Genomic DNA, 16512 nt, shown 5'->3' with positions numbered 1-16512 from the left:
CAAGAAATTTTTAAAGTGAAAACATGCTAGTACAGTATTCCAACTACTTCATTACTATGATTAATCCAGTACAATTGTACTCTGAACATACACTAGATGTGAAGTATGACCAACAAAATAATTTTTAAATTACATTTCAATTGTAAACATATGTGATTTTCCAGCAGCTATTACATCTGTCCAACTTCAGTATTTCGTATGCCTGGCGTTACAAAATATGGCGACCAGTGTTGTTTGTAACTGCCACCCAGAGCGCTGTAATGCATAGATACTCTCAATGAGGTTAGAATAAGAGTCCTAGAAGTCTGTTTCCCCGTTAAAACCCTGTGTTATACATATCTTTTTGGCGTTAATGCACTTAATTGACAGTCAGTTCTGAGTATTTACTTTGAAACAATACACTTTTGTGAATGAATACTCATCATCAGAGAGTTAAAAACAATTTGTAATTCCAATTCTCAATCGTCGAGCAAGGCGCACATCGCAGCAAAACAACCAAACGTTTTGTTGCTGTTTTCCTCGCAAATGAATGCAAGAGCAACACAGCAATACCAGCACTCTAAAGACTAACCAAAATATGGCGGAGACAGGTTTCACTTTTTCGTTGTAAGGGCGTCTCCCTTTCTCCTCTTTGGTCACAACCATTCCAGTCCTCCTCCAGTTTACTCTTTGTACAGGGTGTCCCAAAAGTAACGACTCATTTTCATGAAAAAACGTATATCTCTACAACAAGGGTACATATGAAATATCAAAAATTTTTAATGTTCAGTGTGGCCACACTGCATGTCAACGCAAAGAGACCGCCTTTCCACCGTATTCCAGAACATTTTCCGTATTTGATTATACCAGATTCAGAATAATAGATTGATTGCCGTCTGGCTGCTCACAGGGCTGCAGTCATAGAACGCTGCTGGACGCGCTCCTGTTCCGTCCACCGTTGTCAAATCTCTGCTGCTGCAGGTAGCGGCTAGAGATGAGTCGTTCGCGAACTAACGGTTCCAAAGGAACGGTTCATCAACGGAACGAGCGAGGAACGAAATCAAAGGAACGGTCTTTCATAGTTCACATTGGTCGTGGCTTTCTACTCACAGTTCCCGGGAACGGCAAAACGGCTGGTCCCGTTCCCGCAACTGCACGTCGGCCGGTCTCGTTCCAGCCTCGATTCCGTTCCCGTCTCTGTCTCGGTTTCGGTCTCGGTCTCGGTCTCTCTCGGCTGGACTCGTCCTTCTTCGCGTTGCCACTCGTCGCAGTTCCACTGCCGACTGCTCATAGTTCAGTATCGAGTTGTTCATTTCGTACGCTGTGCACACCCATTCTACAGTAGATCTGTTTCAAACCTTTTTTGAACTCTCAACTTCTGGTTCTGTTCGTGGTATTCTATTCAGCGTCGACGACTGGTAATTAAAATGCATTTTATAATTACGTTAATTACATAAAATTACGTGGTATGTAATACATACACCTTTTCAGGTAACAAAACGGCGTATCAGCTTACTTCACTATTTCGATAAATAGCAGAAAAAATATTTGTAAAAAGGCAACATTTTTTTGTTATTAAACATGCAAAGGAAGTCGGCACGGCACACACCAGTGGCCATTTTCCGTCTTTATTTTTTATCCAAGGTAAAGGAGCATGTTCATTGTTATGGAAGGCAGACCGAATGAAGTCCGCGCTCCATAATCGAGTGCCCGGTGTCACATTTTCTAAACAAAATATGATAACTTCTTCCATATTACTTCAGTGGTACAGTGTGGCGCACGAAAAATCGACCCCGAGTACTAGACTGCTCATTGTCACCCACCAATCGTCATCTGTTGTTTGGAAGTTGTTCTTTGCATTACCTTATTTGTTATTTCTTCACTGCCTAATTATTACATGTTTATCTACTCTACTCGTAGCGGTCAACAAATCCTGCGTAACTGGCGAGCTGTCTGTACCCGGGACCGGTTTTTCGCGCGCCACATCATATTATTTCACTGCGATCAGCCACATAACGCTACAGTTGGCTAAACGAGAGGTTTTGCAGAATCACGAAAATTACAACTTTGTGAGAGTTCTGTTATGAATAAAAACTCTACTCCAGGGCGGAGGCAAGTGCCCCCTCTTGGCGCCTTCCATCTTCAGTCACCTATGCTACTAATTTTCAGTTTTTCGTAAGAAGCATATATCAAGCACAAATGAACGGTGAACGAGTGAATATGAACGGTTCCCAAAAAAGAGCGGTCACCAGTGAACTAGTTCCCAAGGATGAACGAGTTCGCCCATCTCTAGTAGCGGCTACTGTAGCCAATTGTAGACGACGCCTGCAGCCGGTAACGTAAACAATTGTGGTCCGTTCAGTTGTGTGCTCTGTTTCTCTGTGCGGTGAATTTATTTTGCGCAACTGGTGCAACTCTATTGCCTTTAACGAAGGTAGTCGAGAGAACGGCAGACGCCTTGAAGATGCACAAAAATACTGTAGTCAAAATTTGTAAGGAGAAATACTGTGCATAAGGGGAAGAGCCGGGTTCGTCAAAACTGTGGGCACCCGGAAAGAAGAGAAGGATAGACCCAGTGTAACAAACTTTGACTCTTTTCAACAAGATGCTGTTCGTCGCCATATATATGGATATTCTGAGAAAAAAGAAAATCCAGCTACCAAGAAACTCTTCGCGAGGCAGAGTTATTCAGTGGCAACAAAACGCCTTTGATTTACGGTTGTCTGAGTACTCGGTTCTCGCTATAAAAAATTAACGACAGAGTATTATAATGGACAGAGGCGGCATCGTAGAGTGGCGTTATCGGTTTTTTAAGAACTATAGTTAAAGTGCCGTTCGAAGGCAAGAAACCTGGATAAACGCCGGTCATTCTGTCAGAAAAGACAGGCCAGATGGCAGCATATGTGGAAGTTCAGCTGGTCCAGTGCGAAAGGGTGCGAGAATTATTGTCTTGCATGCTGGAACTGCGTTTGGTTTCGTACCTGTCTCCTGGTTTACAAATCGGGAAAACCAAACACTACCACGAGGAAATGAAGCACGATAGTTTTCTGAAATGGTTCAAGGGGCAACAACACGAAAACTTAAATGAGCCGTCTGTCACTGTAATGGATAATCCCCCATACTATTCAGTCATTAAAGATAATTCTCCAACGATGGCAACGTAAAAAGCCGACATTCCAGAATGAGATTTTCACTCTGCAGCGGAGTGTGCACTGATATGAAACTTGCTGGCAGGTTAAAACTGTGTGCGGACGGAGACTGCTGCAAGGTTCGCAGGAGAGCTTCTGTGAAGTTTGGAAAGTAGGAGACGAGGTACTGGCGGAAGTAAAGCTGTGAGGACGGGGCGTGAGTCGTGCTTGGGTAGTTCAGATGGCAGAGCACTTGCCCGCGAAAGGCAAAGGCAAGTCTCGGTCCGGCACACAGTTTCGGTGCTCTTCCTGCCGGTTTTGTTGAGACAGACAAATAATACAGACACGGTATCATTTGATACACGGGAGTGCGTTTATTAATCCACGAGGACATAACAGTCCTGTAAAGCGAACTCAATGCCGAACAGTAAAGGCGGCGAGAGAAGGCAGTCCAGTAAGAAACTGCCCTGCTGTCGCTGCTACAGCCATGATGCGCGCGCACGCATCGGCGAACAGACAACATCGCCCCCTTCCACGCTCAACCGCGGTTCGCTGTAAATCACTTTGTTATTCTGATCCTGGTATAGGTGTGATTCCGTTAACCTTCTTCACAGCTAATGCAGGATACTGATACTAAACCTGTACACGCAAGGCTTGATTTAGCCCCAAGCGAAGAAGTCAGGCGACTTCGAAGCTCACCGTCAAGAGAGTATGTGGTTGAGGTAATCTCGAACAATGGGAGCAAAATGTGGAGGAGCCTGGAGCTTTATCCTGCTGACACACAACGGATTTCAGAATGCCTTCAAATTCCGACTGCAGTTCCAGGAGAAGCTTAAGCATTTCAAGACAACTGGTACCTGTTACTATTTTCTCTGTAAGAGAGAATGGTCCATACACGTTTCTCTTAGTCCCCCCTAGCCATACGTTCATTTTCTGGGTGTTTCTTTCCCATTATTGCACCTCAAGAGGATCGCTGTCGGTCCGTATCCGGCATTCACAAAACGCATGTGTGAAATGTGGCATCGCATGATGAGAAAAGGTTATCTAACACGTTTTCATTTTTCATGGCTCCAAAAGGTTAGCACACATTTCCATACGGGCAGCATAATATTTCTCCTGCTGGTGGTACATTGCCAGGATCTGACAGGTCGTCTTCTTCAGCAGAAAACGAAGAGTGCAGCAGACAGGATCATGCAGTCTTGCTCGCGGCTCAGCCGACGAATGGAAGCGCGTGTGCTCCTTCTGTTGCCTCCCCAACGTCCAGACTGCACAGTCAGCTAGCTGTTGATTGCTGTCCAGGACGTTCGTCATTAAGCACACTTCCTCTTCGGCTGAATTTATTGACAGAAGCTTGATAGTATTCCTTGTTGGTGGCTCCTTCCCATATCTTAGACGCTGCAGCTCACGCACCTTCTCAAATGTTTTACTACCAAATTTCGAAGGAACGATGACTATTCTTTCTTCTACAGAGAGCATCTCCAACTACTTGTAAAGAAGAATTGATTACATTAATGTATTCACGAAAATGAATAGTTAGTTAGCCCCATGCCTCTGTTCTCTCTCTTCTCTTATATGTTCTCTGCGCTGCCAAAAAGTCTGAATCACCTCCATCTATTAAGCTCCTACGGTACGCTAACGAGACTGCCTTCCTCGCCCTGTACCCTACCCTCTAGAACATTCTCTCGTCTTGACCACAATCACTTTACCTGCTGGTGTAACCAACGCATTGTCGAGATAAATCATTGCTAAAGTTTGTCATTAATTACTGGATGAGCTACCGGCAGCTTCAGTCCAACCATGTATGACCATGTTGTCCTATTAAATAAAAAACTAAAATACCTCAAACTAATCCCCTACTGTAAAGTGACACTGTAACCCCACCTAACTGTCCAACTAACTGCCTGCAATACACTGTAACTAACTAGTTGGCCGAACATGGGCGCCTGTATCCGTCCACCATTCTGCACATCTGCGAAGACCTAATTCGTCCCACCCGCGCCTGTGGATGTCTTAATGAAAAGCCACTCCACATGCTAATTAGAACTTCATTAAGTCCACGACCTGTTTCGACCTTCATATTACGGCCATTTTCAAGTAGATCGCAATCTGCCATAGTTAACGCATAGCGCGATGGATAATAAACATTTTACATTATAGGAGGTATGTACAGTATAAGTACAGAATGAATATACGACTTAAATTGTGCTGTACAGAAGCAACGTTAAGTGAAAGAAAAGTAAAAGTCATTTGCATATAAACATGTTATGTAGGCATTCTCATGGTGAGAAAAATGGGCGTGCCAAGATATAAAAACTATACAGTTCGATACATTAAAAATACTGGCGTACCTTAGCTTCAAGGAGAGTTACATTCGGACTCGTTGGAAATTTAAGTAGCATTTTACCAGTTTTTTTGGATGTGGGAAGGGGGGGGGGGGGGTGCACACACTCCGTCTACCCAGTTTCGTCAGAAGGACCACCTCACCTGAATCCAGGCAGTTTCACAAGGTTACACCTGTCATTCCGCAGAACTTCTTTTAAATCGGTAGCGACACAGTAGGCAGAAACGCTCTGCGGGTGTTTCCTCTCCACTAAATGTGTAAATTCTGTATGGAATACAGAAATTAGTACCTAATCTAGCTAACATACATAAACAGAATCTTCGTAAATACAGCACGCTGAACTGCACTGCTAGATGGAAAACTGATTACTATATAGTCATCGTTTTTTGTGCACTTCCTCTACCATACGCTCTACTCGCTCTTCGGTTGACCGACTGACTTTATTTTATTGACCTAGTTGAGTATTTAACATGTGCCCAAATGTTTCTCCCGTAGCTTATTGTCACTTGTCAGGTACTTCGTTTCAGTGCTTTGAATGTACTATGACCTACGAGAGCAGTTGTGTCGGCCCTTATACAATCTATAACCAAGCACAGCCCCCCATGAACCATGGACCTTGCTGTTGGTGGGGAGGCTTGCGTGCCTCAGCGATACAGATGGCCGTACCGTAGGTGCAACCACAACGGAGGGGTATCTGTTGAGAGGCCAGACAAACATGTGGTTCCTGAAGAGGGGCAGCAGCCTTTTCAGTAGTTGCAGGGGCAACAGTCTGGATGATTGACTGATCTGGCCTTGTAACATTAACCAAAACGGCCTTGCTGTGCTGGTACTGCGAACGGCTGAAAGCAAGGGGAAACTACAGCCGTAATTTTTCCCGAGGACATGCAGCTCTACTGTATGATTAAATGATGATGGCGTCCTCTTGGGTAAAATATTCCGGAGGTAAAATAGTCCCCCATTCGGATCTCCGGGCGGGGACTACTCAAGAGGACGTCGTTATCAGGAGAAAGAAAACTGGCGTTCTACGGATCGGAGCGTGGAATGTCAGATCACTTAATCGGGCAGGTAGGTTAGAAAATTTGAAAAGGGAAATGGATAGGTTAAAGTTAGATATAGTGGGAATTAGTGAAGTTCGGTGGCAGGAGGAACAAGACTTTTGGTCAGGTGATTACAGGGTTATAAATACAAAATCAAATAGGGGTAATGCAGGAGTAGGTTTAATAATGAATAAAAAAATAGGAGTGCGGGTTAGCTACTACAAACAGCATAGTGAACGCATTATTGTGGCCAAGATAGACACAAAGCCCATGCCTACTACAGTAGTACAAGTTTATATGCCAACTAGCTCTGCAGATGATGAAGAAATAGATGAAATGTATGAAGAGATAAAAGAAATTATTCAGGTAGTGAAGGGAGACGAAAATTTAATAGTCATGGGTGACTGGAATTCATCAGTAGGAAAAGGGAGAGAAGGAAACATAGTAGGTGAATATGGATTGGGGGGAAGGAATGAAAGAGGAAGCCGCCTTGTAGAATTTTGCACAGAGCATAGCTTAATCATAGCTAACACTTGGTTCAAGAATCATGAAAGGAGGCTGTATACATGGAAGAAGCCTGGAGATACTGACAGGTTTCAGATAGATTATATAATGGTAAGACAGAGATTTAGGAACCAGGTTTTAAATTGTAAGACATTTCCTGGGGCAGATGTGGATTCTGACCACAATCTATTGGTTATGATCTGCAGATTGAAACTGAAGAAACTGCAAAAAGGTGGGAATTTAAGGAGATGGGACCTGGATAAACTGAAAGAACCAGAGGTTGTAGAGAGTTTCAGGGAGAGCATAAGGGAACAATTTACAGGAATGGGGGAAAGAAATACAGTAGAAGAAGAATGGGTAGCTCTGAGGGATGAAGTGGTGAAGGCAGCAGACGATCAAGTAGGTAAAAAGACGAGGGCTAATAGTAATCCTTGGGTAACAGAAGAAATATTGAATTTAATTGATGAAAGGAGAAAATATAAAAATGCAGTAAATGAAGCAGGCAAAAAGGAATACAAACGTCTCAAAAATGAAATCGACAGGAAGTGCAAAATGGCTAAGCAGGGATGGCTAGAGGACAAATGTAAGGATGTAGAGGCTTGTCTCACTAGGGGTAAGATAGATACTGCCTACAGGAAAATTAAAGAGACCTTTGGAGAGAAGAGAACCACTTGTATGAATATCAAGAGCTCAGATGGCAACCCAGTTCTAAGCAAAGAAGGGAAGGCAGAAAGGTGGAAGGAGTATATAGAGGGTTTATATAAGGGCGATGTACTTGAGGACAATATTATGGAAATGGAAGAGGATGTAGATGAAGACGAAATGGGAGATAAGATACTGCGTGAAGAGTTTGACAGAGCACTGAAAGACCTGAGTCGAAACAAGGCCCCGGGAGTAGACAACATTCCATTAGAACTACTGATAGCCTCGGGAGAGCCAGTCATGACAAAACTCTACCATCTGGTGAGCACGATGTATGAGACAGGCGAAATACCCTCAGACTTCAAGAAGAATATAATAATTCCAATCCCAAAGAAAGCAGGTGTTGACAGATGTGAAAATTACCGAACTATCAGTTTAATAAGTCACAGCTGCAAAATACTAACGCGAATTCTTTACAGACGAATGGAAAAATTGGTAGAAGCCGACCTAGGGGAAGATCAGTTTGGATTCCGTAGAAATGTTGGAACACGTGAGGCAATACTGACCTTACGACTTATCTTGGAAGAAAGATTAAGAAAAGGCAAACCTACGTTTCTAGCATTTGTAGACTTAGAGAAAGCTTTTGACAATGTTGACTGGAATACTCTCTTTCAAATTCTGAAGGTGGCAGGGGTAAAATACAGGCAGCGAAAGGCTATTTACAATTTGTACAGAAACCAGATAGCAGTTATAAGAGTCGAGGGGCATGAAAGGGAAGCAGTGGTTGGGAAAGGAGTGAGACAGGGTTGTAGCCTCTCCCCGATGTTATTCAATCTGTATATTGAGCAAGCAGTAAAGGAAACAAAAGAAAAATTCGGAGTAGGTATTAAAATTCATGGAGAAGAAGTAAAAACTTTGAGGTTCGCCGATGACATTGTAATTCTGTCAGAGACAGCAAAGGACTTGGAAGAGCAGTTGAATGGAATGGACAGTGTCTTGAAAGGAGGATATAAGATGAACATCAACAAAAGCAAAACAAGGATAATGGAATGTGGTCGAATTAAGTCGGGTGATGCTGAGGGAATTAGATTAGGAAATGAGACACTTAAAGTAGTAAAGGAGTTTTGCTATTTAGGGAGTAAAATAACCGATGATGGTCGAAGTAGAGAGGATATAAAATGTAGACTGGCAATGGCAAGGAAAGCGTTTCTCAAGAAGAGGAATTTGTTAACATCGAGTATAGATTTAAGTGTCAGGATGTCGTTTCTGAAAGTGTTTGTATGGAGTGTAGCCATGTATGGAAGTGAGACATGGACGATAACTAGTTTGGACAAGAAGAGAATAGAAGCTTTCGAAATGTGGTGCTACAGAAGAATGCTGAAGATAAGGTGGGTAGATCACGTAACTAATGAGGAGGTATTGAATAGGATTGGGGAGAAGAGAAGTTTGTGGCACAACTTGACTAGAAGAAGGGATCGGTTGGTAGGACATGTTTTGAGGCATCAAGGGATCACAAATTTAGCATTGGAGGGCAGCGTGGAGGGTAAAAATCGTAGAGGGAGACCAAGAGATGAATACACTAAGCAGATTCAGAAGGATGTAGGTTGCAGTAGGTACTGGGAGATGAAGAAGCTTGCACAGGATAGAGTAGCATGGAGAGCTGCATCAAACCAGTCTCAGGACTGAAGACCACAACAACAACAACAACCAAGCACGGCTCGCAGTTAAGGGCTCTGAGGGGAGCTTCCCCAAAAACATATTGAAGTATATTTGTCAATAATGGATTATAGAATTTAAATTATCAGGACATATTTCGAATATTTCCCACGCGGATGTAAACAATGACAGTGAATGTTTTTGGAGCTGTTGATAATCACTGACGTTTTTAAAATGACAGTAGATAGTCTTGAGATTGCACCTTGTCTAGTGTCGTTCAACTCTATGAAGTAGAGGTTTGGAACCGTGACTTCTACAAAGTACACATCTTATGGACCTCCCAAAGGCATGTTAAGTTTGTAAATGTCCCACCAGAGTCCACTTGGACATGGTAACTAAGTGCCACCACATAGAGAGAGTTTCACGAATGTGTACAGGAAAAAAGCACGCAAAGCATTTATCATTACTAAGAATCTCCTTTCCTGTTGACCTTCGTGAGATGAAATTTATTTTTGTTAAGTGTGTCGTGCCTGGGTTATCGTGAGTTTTATTTTCTTGCAAATAACTACTGTATATCATGAGTCCGAAAACAGTACACTTGTACTTCAGTGTGTACTTAATTAGTACAAAATTTGACAAATGAGCTTAGGATGAAAGTAGAGGAACTTGTTGCGCCTAAACCTGATCAAATCAAGAACCAAGACAGTGGCGGCTGGTGCAAAATTTTGTCAGTGTGCTGCAATGAAACTTTTGACTTACAATGCTAGGAAACGTAACTTAACTCAGTATATTAATTTTCTGTATATAAATTGAATTGTTTGAATATATTTAGAGCTTATAATTAATAGTTTAACTTTGTGGGGAATAAAATAAAAAGGAAATGTTAGAACAGCAGGGACCGAACCCGAATTAGCTAAATGCCAGTCAGAGCACTACACCACTCGGGCAAAACGCCATTACAGAACAGCTCGAAATACACTCCTGGAAATTGAAAAAAGAACACATTGACACCGGTGTGTCAGACCCACCATACTTGCTCCGGACACTGCGAGAGGGCTGTACAAGCAATGATCACACGCACGGCACAGCGGACACACCAGGAACCGCGGTGTTGGCCGTCGAATGGCGCTAGCTGCGCAGCATTTGTGCACCGCCGCCGTCAGTGTCAGCCAGTTTGCCGTGGCATACGGAGCTCCATCGCAGTCTTTAACACTGGTAGCATGCCGCGACAGCGTGGACGTGAACCGTATGTGCAGTTGACGGACTTTGAGCGAGGGCGTATAGTGGGCATGCGGGAGGGCGGGTGGACGTACCGCCGAATTGCTCAACACGTGGGGCGTGAGGTCTCCACAGTACATCGATGTTGTCGCCAGTGGTCGGCGGAAGGTGCACGTGCCCGTCGACCTGGGACCGGACCGCAGCGACGCACGGATGCACGCCAAGACCGTAGGATCCTACGCAGTGCCGTAGGGGACCGCACCGCCACTTCCCAGCAAATTAGGGACACTGTTGCTCCTGGGGTATCGGCGAGGACCATTCGCAACCGTCTCCATGAAGCTGGGCTACGGTCCCGCACACCGTTAGGCCGTCTTCCGCTCACGCCCCAACATCGTGCAGCCCGCCTCCAGTGGTGTCGCGACAGGCGTGAATGGAGGGACGAATGGAGGAGACGTGTCGTCTTCAGCGATGAGAGTCGCTTCTGCCTTGGTGCCAATGATGGTCGTATGCGTGTTTGGCGCCGTGCAGGTGAGCGCCACAATCAGGACAGCATACGACCGAGGCACACAGGGCCAACACCCGGCATCATGGTGTGGGGAGCGATCTCCTACACTGGCCGTACACCACTGGTGATCGTCGAGGGGACACTGAATAGTGCACGGTACATCCAAACCGTCATCGAACCCATCGTTCTACCATTCCTAGACCGGCAAGGGAACTTGCTGTTCCAACAGGACAATGCACGTCCGCATGTATCCCGTGCCACCCAACGTGCTCTAGAAGGTGTACGTCAACTACCCTGGCCAGCAAGATCTCCGGATCTGTCCCCCATTGAGCATGTTTGGGACTGGATGAAGCGTCGTCTCACGTGGTCTGCACGTCCAGCACGAACGCTGGTCCAACTGAGGCGCCAGGTGGAAATGGCATGGCAAGCCGTTCCACAGGACTACATCCAGCATCTCTACGATCGTCTCCATGGGAGAATAGCAGCCTGCATTGCTGCGAAAGGTGGATATACACTGTACTAGTGCCGACATTGTGCATGCTCTGTTGCCTGTGTCTATGTGCCTGTGGTTCTGTCAGTGTGATCATGTGATGTATCTGACCCCAGGAATGTGTCAATAAAGTTTCCCCTTCCTGGGACAATGAATTCACGGTGTTCTTATTTCAATTTCCAGGAGTGTAAATCCATCGTACTCTACACTTCCACAATATGCAACATGCAATTTTTTACTGACCTGGTACTGTGAGCAGCGTAGTACTGGTAGTGGCGGAAGGGATGACGGCACTTCAGAGCATGCCCAGGACCACGAGAAAGACAGGCCGCGGCGCGTACGTCACGGAGATAGGCCTGAGCTCGCACGCTCGCTTAACTCGAGCGGGAAAAATGGGTTTCTAAACCTGTTAACTCGCAACTGGGTGTGTACGTACTAACGAGAATTGCGTCTTCTGATGGAATCTGCTATCATGAAGTCTTACTGATTACTAGTCATACAACCAAATTTAAAATCAATTGGTTCAAATGGCTCTGAGCACTATGGGACTCAACTGCTGTGGTCATCAGTCCCCTAGAACTTAGAACTACTTAAACCTAACTAACCTAAGGACATCACACACATCCATGCCCGAGGCAAGATTCGAACCTGCGACCGTAGCAGTCGCACGGTTCCGGACTGCGCGCCTAGAACCGCGAGACCACCGCGGCCGGCCTAAAATCAATTCTCGACATAAATAGTATAACGGTTTTTTTTAGCATTTAGTCTCTTTCTGCATAACAGACCTCATTTCATAGAAGATGTGGTGCCTTCTACAACTGATAATCATTTTGGCATGATTTTAATTGTGTTGTACTCCAGTACAGCTGTAACAAATTACTAGTAGTCCTACGGGCTTCCTACCATTGCAGGACTAGTAACATAAGATTCCATAATAGTGGATGCCAACCAGTAGAAGATGCAATTCTCGTTTGTACGTGCACGCCTAGTTACGAGTTAACAGGTGCAGAAACGCAGTTTGTCTGCTGAGCTGAGCGAGCGTGGCCTACCTTCGTGACGTACGCGCCGCGGTCTGTCTTTCTCGTACGTCTTTCTCGTAGGCCTCGAGGGCATGGTCAGTCAAAAACAGCTGCGTTCCTTGTTTGGGTTATCGTACCGTGACTGCCAATCATTCCAGCACTCGACACTGGTTTCTAGTTAGTGCGGACAGAGTTCTACAAAATATGTTTTTGTACGTTTCATGTGAAGGTACTTGCGGACACGACATAACAGATATGCCTATACGCAACGTAACAAAAATAGCCAGAGGATGGACGGCGATACAGCGAGAACAGTGAAGAGTAACAGGAGGAGGAAGACTAGATGTGACAGTAAATAAGCATAAGATGCTGGAGATCTAGCCAATCATCATCATTCAACAGTTCCAGGTTCCAGGTACTGGTAATGAGCCTCTTCCACTTTGTCCTGTCCAGATACGCCTGTTCACGGAGAACATCATCCACTGTCCATCCTCTGGTCAGTGGATCAGCCTTGATCAAGTCTATCCATCGAGTTTGAGGTCCTCCTTGAGGTCTTTTCCCATCCACCTGTCTTTCCAAATTTATTTTGGCTGTTCTGGTTGACGCCATTCTCATCACATGCCCATACCATCGAAATCTAGATGCGCCAATTCGATCTAATAGGGATGTCTTTATTCCGGCTTCTTTCCTCGCCTCCTCATTCCTTAACTTGTCCATCCTGGTCTTCTGGGTGGTGGATCTAAGAAATTTCATCTCTGCTGCTTGCGGCCTTGATGATTCTCTTTTTGTTAGGGTACATGTTCCAATACCACAGGTCAATATTGGTATGAAACAACTACTAAAAATCATCAGTTTGGCCGGTTTTGGGATCACGTCATCCTATAAAAGTCATTTTACTTGTTGGTAGAATTCAGATCCTTTTTTCACTCTGTTGGAGATTGAATTTCTGACCAAGTTATCACCGGAAATTACACTTCCAAGCTAAGTAAATCTGTCCACACACTCTAGATGGTGGTATTCTAGTTTTACACTTGCCAGAATGAGATTTTCACTCTGCAGCGGAGTGTGCGCTGATATGAAACTTCCTGGCAGATTAAAACTGTGTGCCCGACCGAGACACTTGCTGGTTGCCCATCTCTGTTGATTGCCATCGCCATGGCCTTGGTCTTCCTGATGTAGAGGTTATATTTCTGGAACTGAGATTTCCATTCATCAAGTCTGATCTGTACTTCCTCTTCAGTTTCACCCCATGTCATGGTGTCATCACCAAAGGCAAATTCATTCAGTTCACCTGACTTCTCCTTGAAGTTCTTCATTATAGTACCCATAACAGTTATGAACAGTAGTGGGGACAGTGCACTTCCTTGCTAAACTCCACTCTTGGTCTCAAACCACGACGATCGTCCATCCCCAATTTGTACACAGCTAGTACAGTCTTCGTACAACATCTGAATTTCTTTATTAGTCCTTCAGCGACATTCTTTTTCGTCAAGCATTCCCAGATCTTATCTCTTATAACACTATCATAGGATTTTTCTAAATCCAGAAATACAAGACCAGGTTCTTGCCTGTCTCGCAGTATTTTTCCATCAACATGCCGGTGCTAAAAATTAGATCTATTACTTCTGAAGCCATATTTTTCCTCCTCCAGCTGTGGTTCTATGGTAATTCTCAGTCTCTTTTCTATGATCTTCTCAAGTATTTTCAGCCCATGAGACAATAGGGTTATTCCTCTATAGTTGGTGGGTTTCTGCCTGCTGCCTTTCTTAAACAGGGGAATTATTACACCCTTTCTCCATTCCGCAGGTATTATGTTATCTGGCCCATATGGCATTGAGTACTCGGTGCAGCAATTGTATGCCTTGGATACCTGCTGCCTTCATCATGTCTGCGTTCATTTCATCTGCACCTGCAGATTTTCCTTTAGGTGTAGATTTTAAGGCTGCCTCTGTTTCTGTCCAGGTGATGTGAGGTTCCTCATTGTAAGTGTGTATTTCCAGTTCTGTATCTGGTTCTTGAACTGATCTATTAAATAGGTGGTCAAAACGGTTTTTCAGGACTTCTCTCATGTCACTTTCTGTCCTAACCAGATTTCCATTTTCAATTTCAAGTACTTTTATGATATTCACTGGTTTTCTTTTAACTCTGATAACCTTCTAAAACAGTTTCTTATTTCCTCTTCTGTCCTCCTCCAATTTCTGTGTGAATATCTTCCAAGTCTTGGTCTTCTCTTCTGCGACTGTTCTTCTGACTTCCAGTTTCTTGATTCGGTACATTTGTTCGAGGTTTATGATCTTTGCCTCATCTTTGCGATCTAGCAAAGACATCACCAAATTCTGTACACGTATGAGCACCTAAAGTTAATACATAGTGTTAGCAATATATAGGATTAGGAATAGATAGGATTAGCAATACGTTTCTATACTACTAACCAAACTTTTTTTGCGACTGGTGGTCAACAGCTCGACGAAACCATTGTGAGGTATTCACTGTCACTAACAATCGGAGATGGCGCTAACAAATCTCTCCACTATCCTATCATGTTTCTATATTCTTCAAAACAACAACGTTTTATTTTTTTAAAAGTATTATTCTTTGTAAAATGTTGTAGATAAAAACAAGAGAAAAGAAAACTGCAAAAAAGATGAAAAACAAAAAGTGTAAGATGTACGAGCCCTTTTAAAACATCAGGTAACAGGTCTTTAATTTGGTAACAAATTAATGAATTATAATAATAAATACCAGCATGCATTCGAAGAGAAATAGCGTAATTTTAGTCCAGTTTCAGGCTCGAAGAGAAATGGCATAATTTCGTAATTTTAATGCAACGTCTAAATTGTTTTGTAGCACATTATCACCTGATAACTGGCCCCCACTGAATCAAAAACAAATGCAGTGCAAATACAGGCACAGATATATAGATAATTTCAACGGAGGAAGGTACATTAATATGTTTAACCACCGCCGTCTACTTTCCAGACACTTTAGCACAACGAAATGTACTGAATATTATGCGTTTTGGAAAGTTCTTTAATTTGGTAAATCACTTAAATTGGATACTTTCGTAATATACAAGTGTAAATATGAATACCAAGAAATACAGCTTCACAAGTACTTAAACCAACTTGGGAACTGCCTCTTTGCTTCCGTCAGCCAATCACTGAGCCGTGACGTCACGGGATGGTGCCTAAAGTGTTTCGTCGCGTTTAGTCGTAAACAGGAAGCCAACACACACCGCATTAAAATTCTCTCTAAAACGCGTCGTTTCTAGTACGGTTTGTTGTGGTTGTGTCAAAGAAAGATAACGTCGGCGGCTAAATATGCCAACTATAGAGTCAGTTTTGATGTTATTTAGTAGATGATTATGAAAAGCAAAGGAGAGACCGTTTGCACACTTTTTATAGAGCCCTGGCACCACATTTACGATCCGCAGTCACGAGCCACGCATGTTTGCCCGGATACTGTACTGTAACGCTGATGCGAGCTGGAGGTGAGTACTGCACTGGAGTGACGCGTGTAGCCGCGTGTTGCAGTCGCGCCGCGCCTCAACCACCACCAGCTGCCCAAGACGGCGGCGACGCCCTTCCTGCCGCGCATCCACACGGGGGCGGCGCCTGGGGGCGGCGGCAGGCCGGCGGGAGCGGCCAAGGGGGCGGCGACGGCGGCGGGGCGCGCGGTGACGCTGGAGCTGGGCGCGGGGGGGCGGCACGTGATCGCGCTGCCGGCGGAGCGCGACCGAGACAAGCGCTACTACGTGTCCTTCACCATCAAGGGCGGCGGGGGCGGCGCCCCGGGGGCGGTGGCGGCGGCGGCGGGGGCGGCGCCGGACCGGGAGGACGGCCGGCACCGGCACGCCAAGAGTCTCTAGCGGCGGCGGCGCGCGTCGTGCGCTCGCTGGCCAACTCCGTCTACATGTTCCGCCAGCGCGGCACGTGGCAGACACGTGGCGCCGCCACGCGCCGGCCGGCCTCCCCGCGAACTAACGCGCAGGAC

General features: G+C 44.9%; 1 protein-coding gene across 1 annotated transcript in view; it reads left to right on the top strand.

Moving 5' to 3' along the window:
* Nucleotides 1–16387, top strand: part of LOC126234270 (uncharacterized) — a 178796-nt gene extending 162409 nt beyond the window's left edge. The window contains exon 17 of the mRNA XM_049942965.1: nucleotides 16053–16387. Coding sequence (XP_049798922.1) covers nucleotides 16053–16387 — 335 coding nt within the window. The remainder of the gene's footprint in view (nucleotides 1–16052) is intronic.
* The last annotated feature ends 125 nt before the right edge of the window (nucleotides 16388–16512 follow it).

Source organism: Schistocerca nitens, chromosome 1 (assembly GCF_023898315.1).
Source record: "Schistocerca nitens isolate TAMUIC-IGC-003100 chromosome 1, iqSchNite1.1, whole genome shotgun sequence".
Taxonomy (NCBI): domain Eukaryota; kingdom Metazoa; phylum Arthropoda; class Insecta; order Orthoptera; family Acrididae; genus Schistocerca; species Schistocerca nitens.
This window is presented reverse-complemented; position numbering and strand designations above follow the sequence as displayed.